The following is a 22,093-nucleotide window of genomic DNA, read 5'->3' as shown; positions in this document are numbered from 1 at the left end:
TCTCTGTTCTTTTTGTCTTGTGCCCATTTTTAAAATTGGGGTATATGTTTTTTCGGTTTTGAGTTATATGAACTGAATAGAAGAAAATTTTAAAATTATACATTTTTGTTTTCTCATAGTGCCTCACTCCCTTTTTTGTAGAACATGAATTCCAATTTTATTTCCTTCTGTACCAAGAATTCAAAGCTAGGTCTTATTTTCCTTTTAATGATGTGATGGCAGAATTTAGTTTTGAATCTTTTACCTGGTGGTGATACTTAGTTTTCATAATGAAATGTATCTGTTAACAACTGGGATACTTTGAAACAGAGACACAGTGTTCCCACAGTTACAAAAAAAATAATGAGGGCGACTATCACAGAAAGACTTACAGAGCTCTGGCACTCCGATGTCAGAGTGCCAGATCTTAAAACTCCTCATAGCTCTTCATCTACACCATCAGTGTTAATTAAGAAAGACAACTGAGTAATGTCATTCTCACACCTTCCATGATGAGGGCTCATTTGCGGAATTCAGTCTTCACCTCCTCAAATCAGAGTGAACTTCAGATCATTACTTTTATTACTAGAAAACTGATTTTTGCGTAGGCGAATGAGCCAGGTTCTTTCTTTTTTTTTTTTTTTTAAAGATTTTATTTATTTGACAGAGAGAAATCACAAGAGAGGCAGGCAGAGAGAGAGAGAGGGAAGCAGGCTCCCCGCTGAGCAGAGAGCCCGATGCGGGACTCGATCCCAGGACCCTGAGATCATGACCTGAGCCGGAGGCAGCGGCTTAACCCACTGAGCCACCCAGGCGCCCCGAGCCAGGTTATTTCTTATCAGGTAAGTTGCCCAAAGACATTTGAGACAGCGGATGGGCCTTGAGAGAATTATGCTAAGTGAAATAAGTCAGACAGGGAAAGGTAAATATTATACGATTTCTCTTCTACATGAAATCTAAAAAAGCTGAACTCAGAGCAACAGAGAGTGGAGTGGTGGTTGCAAAGAGCTGGCGGTGGCGGAGATGCGGACATATTGGTCAAAAGGTACAAACATCCAGTCATAAGGGGATTAAGTCCTGGAGGTCCGATAGACAACTTGGTGACTCTCACATAGAGTATGAGTAGAATATCATATACTGGAAAGTTACTCATAGATGAGATCGTCAATGTTCTTACTACACACACACACAGAATGGTCATTATGCGAGGGGATGGAGGTATTAACTAACTTCATTGTGGTAATCATTTGCAATAAATACATGTATCAAATTATCACACCATACACCTTAAGCTTACATAATGTTATATGTTAATTACACCCTAATAAAGCTGTGGAAGAAAAAAGAGGAAAACAAAATATTCCTGTCAAATCCCCCGGGGCTGTGACAAAGTTCGCGGTAAACCGCTGGTCAGAGCGTGTAATGCATTTTTGCCAAGAAGCAAAGCTTCGCAGGGTAGAGAGGGAAGCACGAAGGGTCACAAGGACCTTTTGGCCTGTGAGGCGTCTGACTATACCAGTCAACGCCAAGTGCCTTCATTTAATCACCTGGCCCGGCAGGACCCAACGGTCCCATATGACATCGCTCCTGGGCCTCAGGAAGCACACCTCGGTCCATCAATATAGCCTATGATTTTGTTACCCAAAACATTACTGCATTACCTTCCATGTCTCAGACATCAGGCTAAATGCTTGGGTATAAAGACAGAGAGGACAGAAGTTCTTGACCTTGAGAAGCTCACAACCCGGGGCACAGGACAACTAGGGGAGGACTTGTGGACAGAGGTGGCGGTAGGCTATGGGACAGAAGTGCGCATAACGTGAGGGCTCTGTATGGGGCCTCTGGGCAGGCCTCAGAGAGAAAGTGAGGTGGGAGCCTTCTGTACTAGAAGGAACAGAAGCGTGCTCTGACAGAGAAGCAGAAAACAGGCATTTCCAGCAAGGAGAACCGCCGCGCCGGCAGAGAAGCGTGAAAAAGTCTGGCAGAGTCCGAGACAAGCAGGCAGCTTGGAAGGTGAGGCTGTGGACGGATGGTGACCTGCAGATTTTGGTGGGGCCACAGCGTGGTTTAGACATTTGAGCCACATTTAGAAATGGAGATATTTTACGGGGAAAAAAAAAAAAAAGAAAAAAAGAAAACCTGGCCACCGTGCTGGATGTCCAGGAGCTGGAGGGGAGGCGTGGTGCTCCCTTCTACAGAGGTCTGGGCCCTCCGGCTCTTCACAAGGGCCGCCTCTCACCCCAGATTCCCCGACTCTGCCGTTCATGCTGCCACCAAGCAGTCCCAGCATCACTCCTGGAAGCATTTGAAATTCTTGCCTCTGGGTAAGCATTCTTGGAAATTAAAGAGTGAGCAGGGGCAAAGACTGGCAGAGTGTCTGTGGGGAGCCATCATCAGCCCCTGCGCGGAAGGGACGAGGGAAGGTAGTGGTGTAAATGAAGTGTGTGCTCAGGGCCCAGCCCTGGGGGTGTGAATCCTGTGCAGCAAGGAGTGAGTGGGGATGAAACATCTCAGCTCTCCCCTGGGGCCACCCAGTGGCCAGACTGGAAACCATGGGGTGAGAGGGGCCCTGGACGGGCTGTACACAGGGGCAGGGGGTGGACTGTGGATCTGAGAGGGCAAGTCAGCAGCACACCTAGGCATTTACGGATAGAGAGAGCCAGGAAAGGTCCTCTCCTGAGACTCCTTTGGGCTGTGGTCCCTCTTTGGAGCCCCTCCTAAGGATGGCGAAGTCACAGGACTGAACACCAGCAGGTGGGTGGGAAGGGGTTGGGCAGGGCCCGAGGTGGCCCTCCATTACCAGGAAGCCCTGGAAGGCCACAGGATCCACAGCAAGACAAGGGCAGGATGGGGGCTCAAGTCTGGGCTCACAGACACTTCCAGAAGGGGACTAAAGGATGTGGAGCCTTGGAGTGCTTGTAGCCCACAGACCCTTGGACAGGACGCTATGGTTAGAGTGCTGGAGGTGGACTGGACCCCAGAGGTTTTGCTGCACAAGGTCTAGTCCACCAGGGGACCCGCTGTGCACTGGTGGTCACCTGGTCTCTGCTCAATGGTTTTGGTTGTCAGGGAGTCCCTTAGCCTAGAAGGAGGCTCTGGAAAAAAGACCCTCTACTGAGCAGAAATCAACACTTTTGCCTCTGGCTCTGCTCCTTGAGGCCACACTGCCCAACAGTCTAGGTCCAAGGGCAGGTTCCTCACTCCTCTTGGGTCCTTTACCATGTCTAAAGATCGCAAACAGGGAGCACGACCCTCTAATTGGGGCCCCATTTGCCAGTGGGTCTCTGGAAATATTTTTCATGACATGTCCGTCTCCCCATGCCTTCTTCTACCTTGAACTGAAGGACAGCAGAGGATCAGAGAGCAGAGTCCCTTTTGAACTGGACGATATATTAGTGGCATTTAGGATCACACTAGATTTTTGTTTTATTCCAAAAATCGGGCTGAGCAAGTGGGAATCTGTAAACTTCATCTCAACAGCTCCCTCAGCTAGAGAGGCAGGAGTGAGACAGATGGGCACTGGGGGCTCAGGAACACCCCAGGGTCTCACAGCCAGCAAGAAACAGGCCTGCAACCAACCTGGGTCTTCGCTCTCAGGGCCTCCTTCCACCACAGGGGTCTGGGACCCTTGCACTCTGGTTCGCTCTGTTGCAGGGGTTTCCTCTGAGACCAAAGACAGGTGGGAGAGTCATGCCGCTTCCTCTGTTCTGATGGGACAGGGTTTAAATGACGCCGGCTCCTTCCAGCATAGCCCTTAGGGGAGGTCACATTTCCAGATCTGAGGATTCCCTTTCTGGAACATGCAGGGCAGCCCAGCTCCAGGTAGTGGAGCTGTTCCTTTGTCCTGCTCTCAACTCCACTCCCCTGGCCTCCTGGAAGGGGCTCCCCTGCAGGACGGGGACTTGCGCCGGAGGACTCCGTGGCACAAGGCAGCCTGTGGGCCTAACGCACCTGTGCAGCTGCCCCTCAGGGCCGAAAGCTTCCGTTGGAGTAAATGTCCCTGGAGAGAGGCTGCCTTTTCTATTTTTTTTTTTTTTTTTAATTTTTGCTTTTCCCTTCTCTCTCCTGTTTCCCTTCCAGCATAAATATCACCATGCTTTCATTCTCAGTTGCAAAATTTGGTTCCTGAAAAGCCATTGCCCACTTGGGCAAGTGCTAGTCACATGGTACTCCTTACAAGCTCCGGTTCCCATAGGAGTTTTCTCACTTCTCTGCCCTAGATGATCCCGGCTGAAAGGAGGTCCAAGGGGCCATGCTTCCCAGGGGCTCCCACCTTCTGGATATATGGGATACGGAAGCATGCTGGGGGCGGGGGATGGGGGATGCCCCGGGTGGGGACCAGGGCGTAGTGTTTAGAAGGCAGTAGGGATGGGATCAGAATCTCCAGGAGAGATTTTGAACAGATGCCAAGCGCCACCCCGACGATGGATTCTACAGTTTGACTAATCTAGGGTGGGAGACACTGGCTTGGTGGAAAAGGCGTTGCTAGCCCCAGGTTGCGTGTCCACAGACACATCGCTATTTTCGAAGGTGGAAGGTTGGGATGGAAACCTCGGGACCTGCCCAAGTAGCAAGTGCAGAGAGCAAATGTGGAAAAGGGAGTTTTAGAAGACGGAGGAGGGAATGATGGTGCTGGAATTCCGGGGGACTGCTGGGTAAAGAGCTCAGAGTTGGCAGGAGGCAAGGTGAGGTCACACACACCCCCAAAACGGGGAGAGGCAGGAGGCAGGGCAATGCGGGGACCAGGTAGAATTGGGGTGTGAAATTCGGGCCAACAGCATCCAACAAGGCAAGCCCCGTCTGTCCAGATCATGGAATCTAGCTGGCAACCACAAGTTGCCTGGATAAATGATGGGAGATTGGTCTGGCTTGACTCAAAGTTCATCGGCGCTTTTTCCTGGGGAGTGTCCTGCCCGCAACACCCCCGGCACCTGGCTAGATCCAGACACGGCCACCTGATACTGGCTCTGGTAGAGGGGGGCCTGGCAGGAGGGCTTGGAACTCAGGGAGGAGAAGGAGCAGGACAAGAAAAAATCCCACGGGTTAGAAACGAGGCCTGGAGAGGTCCCTGGAGAAGGAATAGGGTCAAGGGGCAGGAGGGAATGGGTACAGGGAGCAGGTCTCTCCCTCCTTCTCCCAAGAGGTGGGTAAAGACTCTGTTGGGGGACAGCTGCCAGGCCAGCACACCTGGGACAAGGAATTGCCTAGGTTTTCATCTTCCTGCAGGTCAGGTAGATGCCAAGCCCTCTGGAGCTTGGACAACAGGTTCTACGGGCTTGCCCTTGCTCTGGAAGCTGATCATCCCTTGGGACCAAGAGCTCATGCTGTCCTGCCACTATTTTGCTCTCTGCTGTATCTGCGTGAGCTCCTCCTAGGTCACAAGCGTGAGGTCCGCACATGGGTTAGAAGGGCAGGGGGGCTTAGCCATGGGGATTCAAGGGCAGCGAGGCTTGTAAGAACTGGGCTGACAGCTGTAGAAAGTTCCCTACAGTGAGAAACTGGGCAGCAGGGAGCGGGGTGAGTGACTGAGGGTGGGGTGGGATGGGGTGGGTGCGGACAGGTCTGTTTTTTCTCTTCCACTAGGCTAAGCAGAGAAATTCCAAATAAATGCAGGCCTTAAGTCATGACTATACGTTCTGATGTCCATTAACTCTGAACACCTAAGGGGCAAACTGCAGTGCTTCACTTCCTCCACGAAGCCTCTATAAAGCTTTTCCTAAAAGCTGCGCCCCCACCCCCACCCCACTAACGTGTCTTTCGCTGAGTCCTAGAGTACAGTGGTTCTCTGACTAGAGCATGTATTGGAAGCACCTAGAAGGTGGAGGGGACGTGGGACAACTCTAGAGTTTAACAGTCTGGGGGAGGGGCCTGAAAATTGGCATTCTTGAGACGGGGCTGCTGGTCTGGGGAGCACACCTGGAGAACCACAGCTATGCACACGCGCTCTCTACCTTATAATTCAGGCTTCCTTTGCGTGTTGTCTGCAACTGGTCCAGAATTAGTTTTTGCATGTTAGTCTCTCAGCCAGATCTCAGTTCCTTCAGGGGCGGGGACTGTGTGTTTTATATTTTCGTCTGCATCATTTAGCATATTGTCAGACACCTAGCAGATGAAAGCCTAATATATTGGGATCTTTGTGGAGGGTTTGGTTTCTTCAAGCAGACAGGGATCAACTCTGGTGAATTTGAGGATTCCCACATTTTGCGAAAGAGCGTCTAATTTTTCCTCATCACTCGCATGCGTGGAGAAAATTCTTAATTTGCTTCTCAGTAACATGTCACTCTCATGAAAGAAAAGCTCCAGTCTTGATTTAGGGGGGGAAAAAAGAGTTCATTCCTTCATCCTTCCAAACAAGGTACGGTACAACTGGACAATAATGCACATGACTGAAAAAAACAGAAACACATTTTATATTGCTCACTACTCTTTAAATAAGTATAATTCCGATATTAAGGAAAAGAACTGCTAATCACATTAACATTACAGAAATCAAAATTAACTTATCACACAAAATAAATTAAAACATTAAATATTAACCTTTTCAGTGCAACATATACAGAAGTCAGAGTAACAAGTTCTAAAAAAAAAAAAAAAGCCTCAGGTTTGTTATCATAAAGATAATAGAAAGTTGAATACTTCAGTAAGTTACTACCCTAGGAAGAGGGGCTGCTTTTTCAGTACTGTGTGTTGTTCACCACTGATCTTCCCAAGAGCCTGGTAAAATCAGCGGCTGGAGAGGACAGGTCTCATGTTCCCATACTGAGAACAAACGTATGGGTTTGTCTTCCTTCTGTGATGTCCCCTTGGGTGCTGGGCTTTTGAATCCTCCCCCTTCCCTGGCTGGGCAGGTTGGGAGAAACCAAAGCCCAGACCCTACAGGGCAGGCAGGGTCTCCTGAGTAGTGCTGGAACCTTGTCGATCCGTTTCTGCCGTTATTGCCCGGAGAAGCGACTCCAGGCACAGTAAGACAACGGGGCCCTGGAAGTTGGGGCTGAAGAGGCGCCTTCTTCTCCACCTGCGGAGCACAGATTCCCAGGAAGCTCTAGAATCACACTTCCTCCTACGTCTCCGACGCATGGGTGGCTGAGGTGTCAATCCCACCTCCTCGCTTCTTAGGAAAATAGACTCTGGGACGCTGTGCCCACCTCCTCTGTGGGAACACAACGGCCAAGCTTGGATCTTGCTTGATTTAAGGTGTGTCGGAACCATCTTCCAGATCAGCGTGGACTGCTGTCTATCTTTCTATCTAGAAGAAACGGTTTCTGGCCGGTATGCATTTCGCATCACAGCCTGCAGAGCAGTGGGAGAATCTAGGCTCCATAAAGTATTTGCAAGCACCCCCCTCTTCTTTTTTTAATGGAGGCTTTTTGCTTCTCCTGAGATGGACACTGGAAGCTGCTTTGCTCCCCGTTCCCAGGCGTGTGGCTGCGGACCAGGAAAGGCCTCAGAAAAGAATCCCTAGTCATATCCTCAGCTTTCTCGAGGCCAAGGAAACACAGGGAACCCATTAAGATGGATCTGAAGATGCATTTTTTAACCTCAAAAGGGGACATTTTTACAGCTAACTCAAATGTACCAATACCACGAAATGGCCCAGGAATCCAATGCTTGCTGGCCATCTGATTTTTAAAGAGAAACCACAAAGAAGCAAGGTTCTCCTCTCCTGGGCATGGACAAAGGTCCATCCAGGCCTGACTTCACACAGCTTCTGTTTCTAGTGCTTTTCAGTCCTGCTGGTTTGCTGAGAACTGCCTCGGGAGCCACGCACAGGGAGGCACACTGCTCGTTCCCTGCACAGTTCGTGGAATGATTGCATAGGCGCGAGGAAAGGGACACTGAGGACCAGAGCATTTCACTGAGGTGAAGTCCCTGCAGGGAACCAAGAAGGCTCTCATCCCTCTCTTCTCACACCTCCGCAAAGGCTCTCAGACTCCTGGAGACCAAACACGGGTCCTGCCATCCCTCCGGGGACGAAAGCCCCGCAAAATATCTCACATGGGTTCCTATTCTCTAAAGGCAATCAGACCTCAAAGAGTCTCTAAAAGACTGAGGAAAGATTGTCCTATAGTCAAAATGTGACCTGAAGTTAAAGATACACTACGCCACTGGTCTCTCTCGCCAGGCTCTCAGAATTTCTGGAGGGTCTGGTGAGAGAAAGGAGTGAAAATTGGGGGGGTCTGCAAACCCGTGTCAGTGGGATGGGTCTCTGAGCAAGATGCTACAAGTGGGCCTCCGTGTGCCTACCCGCGGCTGGAGGACGGGTGGGAGAAAGGAAGCTTAAGCCTGGAAGCTGCGTCAAATGCCTCATTAGCGGGCCAGCAAGCGAGGAGAGCCCGTTTCTGCCCTCACCGCTTCATTCTGTCATCCCATCCGAGTGCCAGAGCTAAGACATGGGTCACATAATGGTCTCAATTGTAACAAATAAATTCATCGAAATGGACAGATTGGGGAAGAAGAATTAGGGAAGGACAAAATAACCTGGTAGAAATTTTAAGTCAACTTGATATATTTTAAAGGTCTCTTTCGTGACGGGTAGGGCCAGACCCACTAATAGGTAGAGATCTTTCATTTTTCAAATATTAGTGAATAGAGTTCCCTTACATAAGGACTTCACGTACTATTTCACTGTTAATTCTGCTTACAGTTTTTAATGAAAATTTCTCGGGATAAGCTCTCTGCTGTTTAGCTGGAGGGAACCAGTGTTTCCCATAGACAAGCCCTGTGGGTCAGAACACACCCAGAGGCCCATGAAAACATTTCTCCTTCTCTAAGGGGAAAGCAAGACCCACCCTGGTAGAGGTGACTTGTTAGAGTTTTTGTTAATAAAACCAGCATCCTGAATGGAAAAGAGAAAAAAAAAAAAAATCATGGGGACATTTCTCCTAATGCTAGAAAATAAATAGGAAGGTTAAATTTCTCCTTTTAAAAATAAATCCACAAATCAACTACACAACAACATGGAAAGTAAATGACCAGCCCCCTTTTTGTGGATGCGGCCCGGAAGACCCGTGGCTCTCCACTTGTGTTCTATTTCTAAACATACGGAGGGAACACTAGGAAGTTAATCCGTCTAATCGTGGAGTTTGGTAGTCCTGTGTTCATCCCGAGGAGAGGCACACACAGGCACTCTCTTCTTCTCTCCCCACAAAGCTACAAATCTTTGCTGCTGGACTGGATAGCTTTTCTACTGGAATGTATCTGGGGGCCTTTCCTTGCTTTGTGTCTTAGATGCAAGACCTGTGAACCCCAGTCTTCGCTCTTATCAGCGACTCCTCCTCTGTTTCCAACTCTGCACCCCCGGGTGGCTCTTCCCAAGCCTCAGCTGTCCCAAAGGGGCCAGACAGTCGTAATCAGTCAGCTAACTTTTCGGCCAGCATTACATACATCATTCGTGTAGAAGTCTGAAGGGTTCTATGGTTTTTACATCGACTTAAGAGATTAAAAGTGAAACCATCATCCATCTCATAAACAAGAAATGATCTCCGAGGCTGCCGACGACTTGGGAAGGTCCTCGGCGTCATGTGTCTGTGGAAGATGTCAGGCTCGGCTGAGGGGCTCGTGGGCAGAGGACATACACGGCTCCTCTCACGTTTGGCATCTTCCCGTAACCAACAGTTACCCCTTTTCCACCTTCTTCTCCAATAAACGGATGAGAAAAAACTCAACGACAGCAATCTCTGGGGTTGGGGAGGATGGGTACTGTTGTGGGGAGATGGGCCCATGGAAAAGAAACACAGCCTGGCCTCGGTGACTGGCAGAAGACGACAACACGTCCCTGGGCTCCGAGGCCGGCAGATGCGCACACCTCAGTGAGGTCAACAGGAAGTCCGCCCCTTTGCAATTCTTTTTTGACCAGTCTTGAAACCGTGACCCACGGATTTCATCTTTAGGTCACACCAAATAACCCCAAGCGGACAGAGTTCTTGACAGAGTTGTGAGGGAAGGCCCACAAAAGACAAAAAGGCTGCGCAGGTGATTGCTGGCAGAGTAGGAGGCCAGCTGGTCCTGAAGAAGTCCTTTCTCCCTCAGGCTGCCACAGTCTATCTGGCCAAACTCCCTCTGGGCTCTTCAGACCACTGGAAGGAAGGAGAAACAAGTTAAGTGCTGCGGGCCAGCCCCCCAGCCGTGCTAGGAAAACAAGCTCGGGACAGAAACTTGGAGATGCATCAGCCAAGGTCACCAGGTTCTCTTGGGCAGGCAGGCCCAAGCCCAGATTTCTCTGGTTCAACCTCAGGGGCAGCAGCTTCTGAAACTGTGCTTCTGGGGCCAAAGGCAAGGCTGACTGAATGTGAAGCGAGTCACGGCAGCAGAGAATGGGGATACAGCGTGCTGTGAGGAGAGTCCGCCCAGCCTGGGGACAGCTCCCCTGGAAGTGGTGTCCTGGTGGGCAGCTCGTGAGCTGGTCCAGGACTCTGGTGGCAGAAGGGCTTCCCCTCAGGCCGTCTAAGATTGGGCCCATTTGTTCCTCAATGGGCGGGGCTCTGAGGCATTCTCTATGGCTCACAGGAGGCAGCTCTAGAGTCCAGCTCAGCCTGGACATCCTCCTGCCCTTTTCCCTCCCGTGGCTCCTCGGGAGCTGGAGAGGTACACGTCATCTCCGGGAGCGGCCTTCAGTCTCAGTGGCCGTCTCTGGAAGGCCAGACCCCTCTGCGGCTCAAAGCTAATGTCCTCCCAAATGTGGGCAGAGAAGGAACATTAATAAGAAACTTTCTTACCTTTTTTTTTTTTTTTTAAGATTTTATTTATTTATTTGACAGAGATCACAAGTAGGCAGAGAGGCAGGCAGAGAGAGAGGGAGGAAGCAGGCTCCCCGCCGAGCAGAGCGCCCGATGCGGAGGTCGATCCCAGGACCCTGAGACCATGACCTGAGCCAAAGGCAGAGGCTTTAACCCACTGAGCCATCCAGGCACCCCAGAAACTTTCTCTACCTTAAACAGCTCTCCTGAAGTGAGCACAAATGGCACAAAATCTACTATAAATTTTCTGAAAAGATTTAAACTGTTTTTCTATTGGTGCCAAACAACAATATAAAAACGTCCTTAGCTCAGTGGATGGTCCTTGGAGGCAGCAGGAGAGAGGGGTGCGGGGGCCTTCAGAGGCCCTGGTTCTCATCCTAGCTCCCCCGTGGAATGATGGTCGGACCCAAGCAGACCTTTGGCAGACTCAGTTTACCCGCACCACTCACAAATCCTCGTCCTCTTAAGGCTGTTAGAAGGATGAATGGATTAGCATCCTCAGAACTGTGGGCCTCTTAGCTGACAAGAACCACTCACACACGATTGCTATGGCTCCTGAAGAACAAATAAAGTGCTCCTGGGCCTTCAGTGCCTTCCAGGGCAGATCGCCAAGAGGTTTAAAGGACATGTCGGTGATCCAGCTTCCCAGCTGCCCTTCTTCCTACTCTCTTCATGCAACCATGAGCTTCTGGAATGGCAGCTGCTGACTAGAGAAGGTCACCCTTGGTATTAGCCTGCGGTCACGGTCTCCTGTCCCACTACTTCCCGAAAAGGAACTTCAGGTTTTTGATGGGCTTGACTGGTTACAAGAGCATTTCAGAAAAACTTGATGTGTGACTCTCTGGGGCTTGTCTGGATAAAGGAGCCATTTGCCTCCATGAGCCCCAAGCTGGTCATGCCCAGGTGAGGACTCCTGAGAAGCAGGTTTGGTCCTGCTTCCAGATGCCCAGGATTCTTCGTGGATGTCAGTGGAAATACTCACGAAGCAATGGTAAGCTTAAAGAGCACAGGAGCCCAGGACCAAACAGTGGTCTGAGAGCTGTGGGCCAAATCCCTCATTTCACTAATGGGAAAGGGAAAGGGACTTGCTCAAGGGAAAGAAAACGAACATCGGTTGTGTCTACAGTTTGTGATACACTCTGCTCGGTCCTTTACATCAGCACTCATCCAATTGGCACAACTTTTAAATAAGAAAACGGAGGCTCAGAGAGGCCAACCAACCACGCAGACCAATGAAGATAAAAGAGCTTCTTTCTGAGTGAAACGTACCTTAGGATAAATTCGACCTGACTTGGGGTGGATAAACATCCTCTTCCTTTTCTCCCTTTTCCTGCATCACCCTCTAAGAACATCTGCCCTGCCCTGGAGAAGGTGGTGGTCTTCTCTCCACCCACTCGTGTCTCCCAAGGGAGAGAGGCCCCTTGTCGTGACAGCCCCTTACCTGTCTCGGAGTGGCAGCAAGCAGTCCTTCCCTTCAGCAGGGCGCTGGGCTTCTCGTGCCGGCAGATGAGAGCCTGGCACCACTCACAGTGTTTTCGGACCTGGCAGCAGCTGCGGACAGAGAACACGGGCTGGGCAGGAGCCTGGCGCAGGCGGGCCCAGCTGGTACAGCGGCCGTGGAAAGAGCCCGCTGGGTAGCTCTGGGCTCTGCAGCAGTCTTCCCACTGGGACCTCCAGAGGGCCAGAAGCACATAGCTAGGGGCTGAGCACCCTGCAGGGTGGTGGCTTTTGGGACAGATGCTGGCTGGCAACAAAGGCACCTGTTGGGCCCTCAAGGACCGGCTCTGCAAGCACACTCTGCTCCTGGCTCGCAGGGCAACGCAGCAGGTGGGGAAGCCCTCAGAAGGGTGGTTAGTGCTGGGACAAGGCAGCCACTGTGGGCTGGCAGGGCTGTGAGGGTGTGTGTGGGCGGGGAAGCATCCCTCAGGTCCTTGCCAGCACCAAATCGAGGAACATGGATGGGCTGAACAGACCCGTGGGAAGAATGACAGAATGAGTCACAAATCGCCAAAGCTTTGAATCTTTCCATGGATTACATTCTCTAACTGTGGCAAACCCAACCGCTTGGTGAACGCGTGTTACCCGGAGCCCTGGAGCCTCAGGGTTCTGAGTGCTCCTGCCCCACTCTGTGCACGGGAATGAACAGAGTGCAGAGTTCGCTTGAAGAGAGAACCAGGGAACCCAAAAGAAGGGCAGAAGAAAGCACCGAGGAAGAAACTGATGATGCAGAGACACTTAGAGCTCTTTTGCGTGGGATATCACGGAGGACTTTGTTTCTCCTCATCCTACACTTGACCTGTGCCTAATCCGTGCATCTTCACTGCGGCTGGGCAGGGTCTCCTCGTGGACACGGGCCCAGAAACAAAAGAGAAAACAAACCTGTTGCTGTGTTGCCCCCTTGGGGCCTGGCAGCATTTCATGATCCCCAGCCCCTCTCTCTTGGCACTATCCTGGGAAGGCCGGCAGGGTCCCCGAATCTTTGGGCAGCAAAGCCAAGAAGGAGCCTGAGACCTTCCTGCCCAACACACTTCTGTCCTGGGTGGCCAGAGCAGTCTGCCTCTGCATGGTGCCCTGCAGAGCTGCAGAGTCCCAGATCTGGAGGGATCTAGAGGACCTGATTCCAGATCCATCCAACACGAGGGATTGTCTTTTGCAGTCGGCTAGCCGTGGGCTTATCCCAGCCACTTCCTAGCAAGGAGCTTTCCAGGGCAGTGAGGCCAAGGCCTCCAAGTCCCTCTGGCACAGGATAAGCTGGTCCCAACCAACTCTCCAACTCAGGAGGGCCCCAGGTGCAGGCACCCAGCGGCTTGGGGTAAGGGCTTAGTGTCTGGCTCAGGGATTCTGGACGGACCTCTAGCAACGGTGGGCTGGGAAAAGACAGAGGGGAGGTGAGACTGGCTGCCTCCCTGGGAATGAGAGAGGCCCTCCAGGCATCAAGATTAGCTTTTAAATCCCTCTAGAGAAGCTCACAGGGGCACCCTGAGGCTCTGGGACCCTCCTGGCCACAGAAATAGAGGACTGTGGACATGAGAGGTGAGCACATACAGCCTGACGACCACGAGAACTGCCCCCGTGCACGGCAGAGCCTGGGCTATGTTCCAGCCCGAACAAGCTGCTCGTCCACCACCTTTTCCAAGACAGGTGGGAGTGGAGCACATGGGGCTAGAAGAGGAAGGAAAGGCCCGCCTGGTTCAACCTCGTCCCTCACCTCTTAATGCTGGCTTGGGCTGGCTCCCGTCAACAGGGTGGGGCTCTATGGGACATTAGTTCCTCGCCAGAGCCTGAGGTGTATATGTTGCCTCAGCAGTGGCAAACCAATAACCAAAGAGGACAGAGACTCCTAATTATTTGTCCAAACTGCGGACAGCCTCAGAGGGCTCCCGTCTGGCCTCCTTCATTAACACACAGCGGCCTCCTCCAGCCCTCGCCAGAATGGCCCATCCTGAGTGAATCTGCACCCAGCTGACTGGGAGCCTTTAGCTCTTCTGGGAATGCCTTACGCATCACCGACTCTGTATACATTCTCCGAGGGCCTGCCCTGTGAATCAGGTCTCTAGACATTTCCAGGGACCACATCTGCCCAGATGCTGTGACTGCAGCACTAGGGAAATCTGTCTGTGGAGGAGTCCAGTCGGGAGACACCGGCAAGCAAATAAGCCCAAGAAAAGGGTCTCCCTTGGGCTAGGGCTCAGGAAGGCTTTCTGGAAGATGCAAGATGAGTTTAGGAAGACGAGAAAGGGCAGAAGAGTGGAGAAGGGGAAGGGCTGCCATCAGCCTGTCCAAAGAGCAACAGAGACCTCCGACATGGCCCTGGGATTTGCAAAGTGCCTTTGGCAGAGAGGAAACACCTCTGCCACTTGCCACAGGAAGCTGGGAGTCACTTCTAGTTCACTCTGGAATGCCCGCATGTCCCCGTCATCACTCTGGAGGCTCCAAACCCAACAGCGGGCAGAGAGCAGATGAACCTTTGCTTCCCCGCTGGCTTCCAACAGCGTACAGACCCCTCACTGGGGACCCTCCCAGGATGGGTGCCCTTGACCGCAGGTGGCCATGACCGAAATTCCTCTCGGCTCTGCTGACACAGTCAGACACCACAGCAATAAACCAAGCCCAGGTGGCCATGTCGTCTGGCCATGGGACTGATGGCTCGGGGAGGAGGCTCGGACTTTAGGGGTGGCAAACACTTACTGTATCAGCACACATGTGATGATGAGGACAGCCAGGGCCACGATGGAGACCACCACCAAGGCGGTGATGGCCTGCTTCTTCTGGCTGGCGGCCACCACGGCCAGGAGGTCGGCGTGCTCACACCGCGCACCCACGTACCCAGAATGGCAGCTGTGGAAGAAAGGAATGTCAGCAAGCTCTTCTGACAGTGCTCTCGCTCCCCCAAACTCCCCCCACCCCAGGGAAGGCTGGGCCAGAGGGGCCCGAAGCTGTAGGGAAAGCCCCAAGGAGCCCATCCAGCCTCTGCAACTCAAGGCCAAGGTGTCCGAAAACTCACTCCCCCTTCCCCGTGTGGGCACTCTTGGTAGGAGGACAAGGGGCCACTAATCAGCTTGCTGTGTGAGGAAGCCCTCACTGTAATGCACTAGGTCAGATGCTGGGGACAAAGAAGGCAGCACATGTGTTTAGGACCCAAGTTCGCTTTGGCAGTTCATAAAACCCAGGTTATTTTTAAACTCAGTGTGTGTATTCAGAATGCGAGGATAAGAGAAAGAAAACACACCAAACCAGACACAGGCTGTGGTCTGCTTTTTGATATCTTCATCAAATTTAATTAGCTCTACGAGCATTTACTGGGGGGAGGGCGCAGCACACAGTGTTCCTCCTGAGGTAGGGGCTGGCGCTGCCTTCTGGTAAATGCAGGACCTGGGAAGCCACCAGTCAGCTTCTCATTTCCAGTGACACTTGGCCTCGTTCCACTGGAGAACGGTAAGGGCACAAAAGAGGTCATGCCCTTGAACGTGCCCTGTGGCCTGTGAAGGTCACTGCCTATACCAAGATGATATTACTGGTATTACTAATATTCAAAATCTCTTTCACTTAACAGCATCTTCCCTCAGAAGGCTGATGCTGCTCACAGCCCCCTTCTCCCCGCACCATCCTGGACCGCCACAAGTGGTTCTTGTAGGATGTTCCCCAGGACTGGTTCCAGCCATAAGGAAGGGATGGTCATTTTCTGATGCAGGCATTCTTCCCCCTCCAAGCATATGAGTTTGCTCAACAGAAGACACTTCGCTTATGCGAAGTCCCACTTCGGTCCCACTGCCCGGATGACTTTGTTATTCTAAAGAAAATGTTTGGTCACCACTGTCTTCTCAGGTGGGGAAGCTTTCTTCCCACAGGGACTTCCCCAAGAGCAGCCTTGCACCAAACATCACGCACTGGATTTAAAGTTCTTGTTTTTCCCTCCAAGACACGGCAATGATTAGATAAACTTTTTTTTTTTTTTTTTTTTAAGGAGTCTACCTTTTGATGAAATAGCCAGTCTGCCACCTTCACATTTAGATTAAAAGGCCTTTGAAGAACAAGGAGAAAGGAAAGGGGATTAAGGGTTCCTGTTGCCTGCTCCTGTGTCAGGGGCATTACATTTGTGGTTGTCCTAAGCCTGTGCTCCTGGGCCGCCAGACCCCAGATGCCAGAGGGATAACTTGTGGCCACGGGATAAACACAGTGTATTTTTCTGGAGCATAGGTTTCACTCAGTGTTAACAAAAATTTAATCATTTTAGGGGCGCCTGGGTGGTTCAGTGGGTTAAAGCCTCTGCCTTCGGCTCAGGTCATGATCCCAGGGTCCTGGGATCGAGCCCCGCATTGGGCTCTCTGCTTCACAGGGAGCCTGCTTTCGCCTCTCTCTCTCTCTACCTGCCTCTCTGCCTACTTGTGACCTCTGTCTGTCAAATAAATAAATAAAAAATCTTTAAAAAAAAAATCTTAAAAAAAAAAACTTAATCATTTTAATGTGAAAGGAATAGGTACAGTATAGTTTAAGATTTAGGACACAGATGAGATGCCACAAAATTACTGCTTAAGGTTTCACCTGGGATTCCAGAGCACACAGGCTTATCTTCAGCACTGCTTAGTGGGAGGCTTTCACTGGGGCTCTTTATCCCATAGCCCGCTTGTTATAATGCTTTACTTAAAGGTATTTTTAAGTTTGAATTCAGACCCTTGCTTTTCTGTTAAGGATTACCGTACATTTGACATAAGTTCTGCCTTTTAATCCTTGCCCAGAAAAATCAAGTCATTGACCTGTGCCGCCCTGCTAGAGAAGAGAGAAATTCACACTCAGGTCGGCTCAGCCCAGAGTCTGGGTTCTTGCATAGCCCAGTGTCCGGGCTGCTTCCTCCCTGGGCAGTGCAGTGAGGTTCTGTGTGCTTGTCTGCGAAAGGTCTAGGCTATAGAAGGGTAAGCCCTCCCATTTCTGAAGCATTCCTACCTTGACCTGCAGGCCCTGGGAGAGGAGGGTTCTAACATCTCCCCAGGCACTTGGTTCTGTGGATCTTATGGACTTAACCCATCAACACTGGGGACTCCAAGAAATTACATTTAAACAAAAGAGTGGCATCCAAGCTCTAATTACAGCACATACCATTTATTGCCAAACTCCTATATGAATTGATCTCTTTTATTCCCAACAATCACAGGCACATGTGAGCTCAGGGTGGCTGTTTACCTTCTTTTTTTTTTTTTTTTTTTTTTTTAAAGATTTTATTTATTTATTTGACGCAGAGAGATCACAAGTAGGCAGAGAGGCAGGCAGAGAGAGAGAGAGGGAAGCAGGCTCGCCGCCGAGCGGAGAGCCCGATGCGGGACTCGATCCCAGGACCCTGAGATCATGACCTGAGCCGAAGGCAGCGGCTTAACCCACTGAGCCACCCAGGCGCCCGGCTGTTTACCTTCTTTACAGACGAGGAAATGGGGGTCTGGGGGCTTCTGGGTTTAAAAACTAACGATCTCAACCAGGAAGGCTACCTTTCTAGGGTAATGCAGATCGGTGTGGAAGACACTCTGGGGTAGTGATTCCATGACAAGCTCACAAACCTCACTGCAAGAAGAAAGACGGATTGCTCACTGCCCCATAAAGAGGTATACTTGCTGTGGTCGTGGCAAGTAGCCACGGTTCCCCCAAACAGTGCCATCTTAACTCAGTAAGAAGGAAAACCCTCTGGGCTGGGTCATCACCTTCTGCTGACTTTCCATATGCCTCCTTCCAGAGGAACATTCCCCGTTTGTGTGCTGGGCACTTTACAACCAGTGTGGCCTCAAAACTGGCAGGGGTCCTAGCCCAGTGGGAAAGTCTTCATGTCAACAGGAATGTCTCTGTCGCCCAGTGTCACAGCTGTAAAAACTCACATCTCAGTCTCCCTGAATTAGGGAGCCCAACGTGCTCATGGACAAAAACTTGCCCGGCGAGGCACACGGATGCTGCCTAACAGACGAGACTCCAGGTCATGGCCTTGGTGAGCACTGAGAATAGTGGATCTTTGCCCCAAGCAGCCCAGCTGCAGCTAGGAGGCAGAATAACCCATGATCCAGATCCTTGGGTCTTACCCAAGATCAAAATCTCTTGGCAAACGGGTGTTTTGAAGAAAAGGCCAAAAGGAATTCTGATGAAGCCAGAATTGAGAGCCACCATGAAGGTTTTCCTAGTGACATCCACTTTGGCTGTCCACTGGAATTTCTTGGGGATCTTGAAAAAATCCTGAGGTCCAGACCACACCCTAGACCAACTATGTTACTATCTCTGGGAGTCAGGCCTGTTATGAGTGTTTCTAAAGCTCCCAGATGATTCCACTGGGCAGCCAAAGTTGAGAGCCACAATTTAGAGTTTTGCGCCTAGGGGTGGAGGGAGGCCCCTTCTCCTCCCCAATCATCTATAACAGTGGGGAGGGTTCCCGGTTGCTTTTTTATAAAGTGGGGAAAAAGAAAAAGTTTGGTGACACAACTTCTCTTGAAACAAACAAACAAAAACTTCCCAAGCTTCTACTGATCGTGGACTTCATTATGCCGATTATATTAGGAACAAGTCACAGAAGGAGGGAAAGAGTCACCTCGCCTGGCTGCAAATGAATCAGGCCTGACTCAGCAGCTGTTCTCTCTTTTACCTCAGCTAGGCCCTGGTTCCCACCTGACTGCATAGTGGAATCGCCTGGGAAGATAAGGAAAATGCCAGGGCCCAGGTCCCAGCCCCAGAGATGCTCACCCAGTTGGTCTGGGCCCCCAGGTGATTCTAATGTGCATCCAGGCCTGAGAACCACTGAGGTCGAACCATGGTTTAAGTGCACAGACTTAAGAACCAACAATTTGAAACCTCCATTCTCCTTCTCCTTCCTTCCCTCCCTCCCTCCGGGCATTTCCTCAGGCCAGTGGCTATAGAATGGTTCCCCTCTTGGAGGGGTGGGGGTGGGGGATGCCACACCCCTGTTTCAGAAAGGAATCTGAACAAAATCCGAGTTGTTTTATCACAAGGGAGAATGGAAAATGGGTTAAGACTGAACATGTTCTTACATTGTTTGACCAACTTCATTTGTCTGCAGTGGGTTTTACCAAACACAAAGGTCCTGGAATGCTGTTTTGTCTTCAGGGTTCTGAAATGAGGCTCTGGAATCCCATTCAGGCCGTTTCTCCCAAATAAGAACCAAAAGAAAGAAGCGTACAAGGAAGAAAGAGCGTAGCACAGAAGGCAAAAGGAGGCCGGCTGAGCGGCCGCACGAGCCGTCATGGCTGGAGATGAAGGCCGTGTGCTCCAGCCAGGTGGATCCCTGAGGCTTTTCCATTTTTGTCACTCAGTCAAGAGTGCTCTGGGGCTTTTCATAGGAGCAAACTGTGGCTGTAGGCCACTCTGAACAGGAAGAATGAAATGACCCACAATGTGCCTTTCTCTCCCCTCTGCCAAGGGCTTGTGGGCCCTCCACTCCCATAGACTTGTTCCGGTTTTCCCCTTAAGTCCCTGTTTCACCTGGTTCACAGGGCCCTTTTCCAATTTTCAAGAAATATGATCATGCATATAGGGCTATGCTCTTAAATGTCCTTTCTTAAAAAACTTCTCTAACTGGAAAAGGAATGTTTCTAAGCAACTTGGAAAGTATATAAATTATAATAAAGCAGAAAGGAAAAAAAAGTGCACACTGTTGCCAACCCTACCTCCCCAAATGGCAAATGGACGTTTCTCTTTAAACTATTTCTATCTAGTTTTTAACATATATATATGTGTGTGTGTGTGTGTGTGTGTGTATACAGAAATTTTTTTTTTTTACAATTTTGCATCAATATTTCATTTCACATCTCCTCCCCATGTTACTATGTCATTAGAAAACTGCCAGGTATGGGGCGCCTGGGTGGCTCAGTCTTTGGCTCAGGTCATGATCTCAGGGTCCTGAGATTGAGCCCCACGTCGGGCTCTCTGCTCGGTGGGTAGCCTGCTTCCTCCTCTCTCTCTGCCTGCCTCTCTGCCTACTTGTGATCTCTGTCTGTTAAATAAATAAATAAAATCTTAAAAAAAAAGATAGTAAAACTTACTTCACAGAGTTGTTATGAGAACTGAGTTAATATCTTGTGAAGTGTCTGACTCAAGTGCTGTGTAAGTGTTAAAAATGTAAATAAAAGGATGGGAGCAGTTTTAAGGCTCTTGAGAGACGTTGTCTTTATAAACAATGATGTATTCTCTGGCAGGCAGCTAGTCCTCTTTTAGCCAAGTCTTTTGGCACAGTTCCCAAGACATGGTCTTCAATATGAGGGCCGAGGACTGAATTGATTAAGGACCCAAAACCATAGTTTTAGAAATATATTTACATGAACCTGTCTTTGCCACGGAGAAATTCCACAGGGCTGTGGTGGGAGTGAGGAAACTGAGTCCAAGGACACCTATACTGGGCTTACCCACTGTTGGCCTCTTAAGAAGTGGATTCACCAAGCCCTATAACCTCTCCACTTCCAGGGCTGGGGAAGAGGGAGCTGGATGGGGTACAGGCTTCCACCCTGCAGCTCTGATCTTGGAGTCTCATGGACAGCCATGGGTTTGGTGGTCTTCCCGACTTCCACTGTTCCTTTTGGCAGGACCTTACAACATCCTCCGGCCATGGCAATGGTCACAGTGTCTGGTAACTGAGCCCTCCTGCTCTGGGGAACTGGGCTTGAATGTTCTCTGCTGCTATCTAATAGAACTGCTACGATGAAGGAAACAGTCTATATCTGCGCTGCCCCATACTGTAGCCACCAGTCACCTGGAGCAGCCGAGTATTTGAACTGTGGCAGGTGAGGCCTGGAAACTAAATTTTAATGAAGCGAATTAATTAAAATAGCCCGGTGTGTCCAGTGGCTCTCATCTTGGACAGCAACAGCTTTGCAAGCTTATGGTCACTGGGTCCTCATAACGATCCTTTGAAATATTAATATCCCCATTTATGGGGCTAAGCCACGTGTATGAGAGACTCAGGTCTGGCCTCCAAATCCATTCACTGCTGTGTTATCTTGCCTGGGGGTAGGACGCTCACTGTCTGCTTCCCGTGTGGGGAGAGAGGGAATGAGGTTATGTACGTACTCCAGACTTATGCATGGAAGAATGTCATAGCTGCTGCTGCTGCTGCTTCTTTTTTTTTTTTTAAAGTAAGCTCTAAGGACACCTGGGTGGCTCAGTTAAGCATCTGCCTTCAGCTCAGGTCATGATCCCAGGGTCCTGGGATCGAGTCCCACACAGGGCTCCCTGCTCAGCGGGAGCCTGCCTCTCCCTCTGCCTGACACTTTCCCTACTTGTGCTTTCTGACAAACAAACAAACAAAATCTTTTATTTTTTTTAAAGATTTTTTTTTCACTTGAGAGAGAGATCACAAGTAGGCAGAGAGGCAGGCAAAGAGAGAGGGGGAAGCAAGCTCCCCGCTGAGCAGGGCCTGATACGGGGCTCGATCCCAGGACCCTGAGGTCATGACTTGGGCTGAAGGCAGAGGCTTAACCCACTGAGCCACTCAGGCACCCCACAAAAAAAATCTTTTAAAAAAATAAAGTGAGGGGTGCCTGGGTGGCTCAGTGGGTTAAGCCTCTGTCTTCGGCTCAGGTCATGATCTAAGGGTCCTGGGATCGAGGCCCGTATCAGGCTCTCTGCTCAGCAGGGAGCCTGCTTCCTCCTCTCTCTCTGCCTCTCTGCCTACTTGTGGTCTGTCAAATAAATAAATAAAATCTTTAAAAAAAAATAAAGTGAGCTCTATGCCCAACGTGGGGTTTGTACTCATGACTCTGAGGTCTAGAGTTACATGTTCTACCAACTGGGTCAGCCTGGCGCCCCAAGGTCATAATTTAACCCCTACACCCCATCATCTGCCAGCTGTTGGGATGACAGAATATGCACAGAAAATGGCTCGAGCCCCAAACTGCTCCCTG

At 50.4% G+C, this 22,093-nt stretch overlaps 1 protein-coding gene across 1 annotated transcript in view; it reads right to left on the bottom strand.

The window, feature by feature from the left end:
• Positions 1 to 6,166: 6,166 nt before the first annotated feature.
• Positions 6,167 to 22,093, bottom strand: part of TGFA (transforming growth factor alpha) — a 107,146-nt gene continuing 91,219 nt past the window's right edge. Inside the window, exons 4-6 of the mRNA XM_045979246.1 lie at positions 14,904 to 15,053; positions 12,157 to 12,266; positions 6,167 to 10,055 (exon numbers count right to left, since the gene is read on the bottom strand). Coding sequence (XP_045835202.1) covers positions 10,048 to 10,055; positions 12,157 to 12,266; positions 14,904 to 15,053 — 268 coding nt within the window. The 3' untranslated portion in view covers positions 6,167 to 10,047. The remainder of the gene's footprint in view (positions 10,056 to 12,156; positions 12,267 to 14,903; positions 15,054 to 22,093) is intronic.

This window comes from Meles meles, chromosome 15 (assembly GCF_922984935.1).
Source record: "Meles meles chromosome 15, mMelMel3.1 paternal haplotype, whole genome shotgun sequence".
Lineage (NCBI taxonomy): Eukaryota > Metazoa > Chordata > Mammalia > Carnivora > Mustelidae > Meles > Meles meles.
Note: the sequence above shows the minus strand (reverse complement) of the source record. Positions and strands in the feature narration are given on the sequence as shown.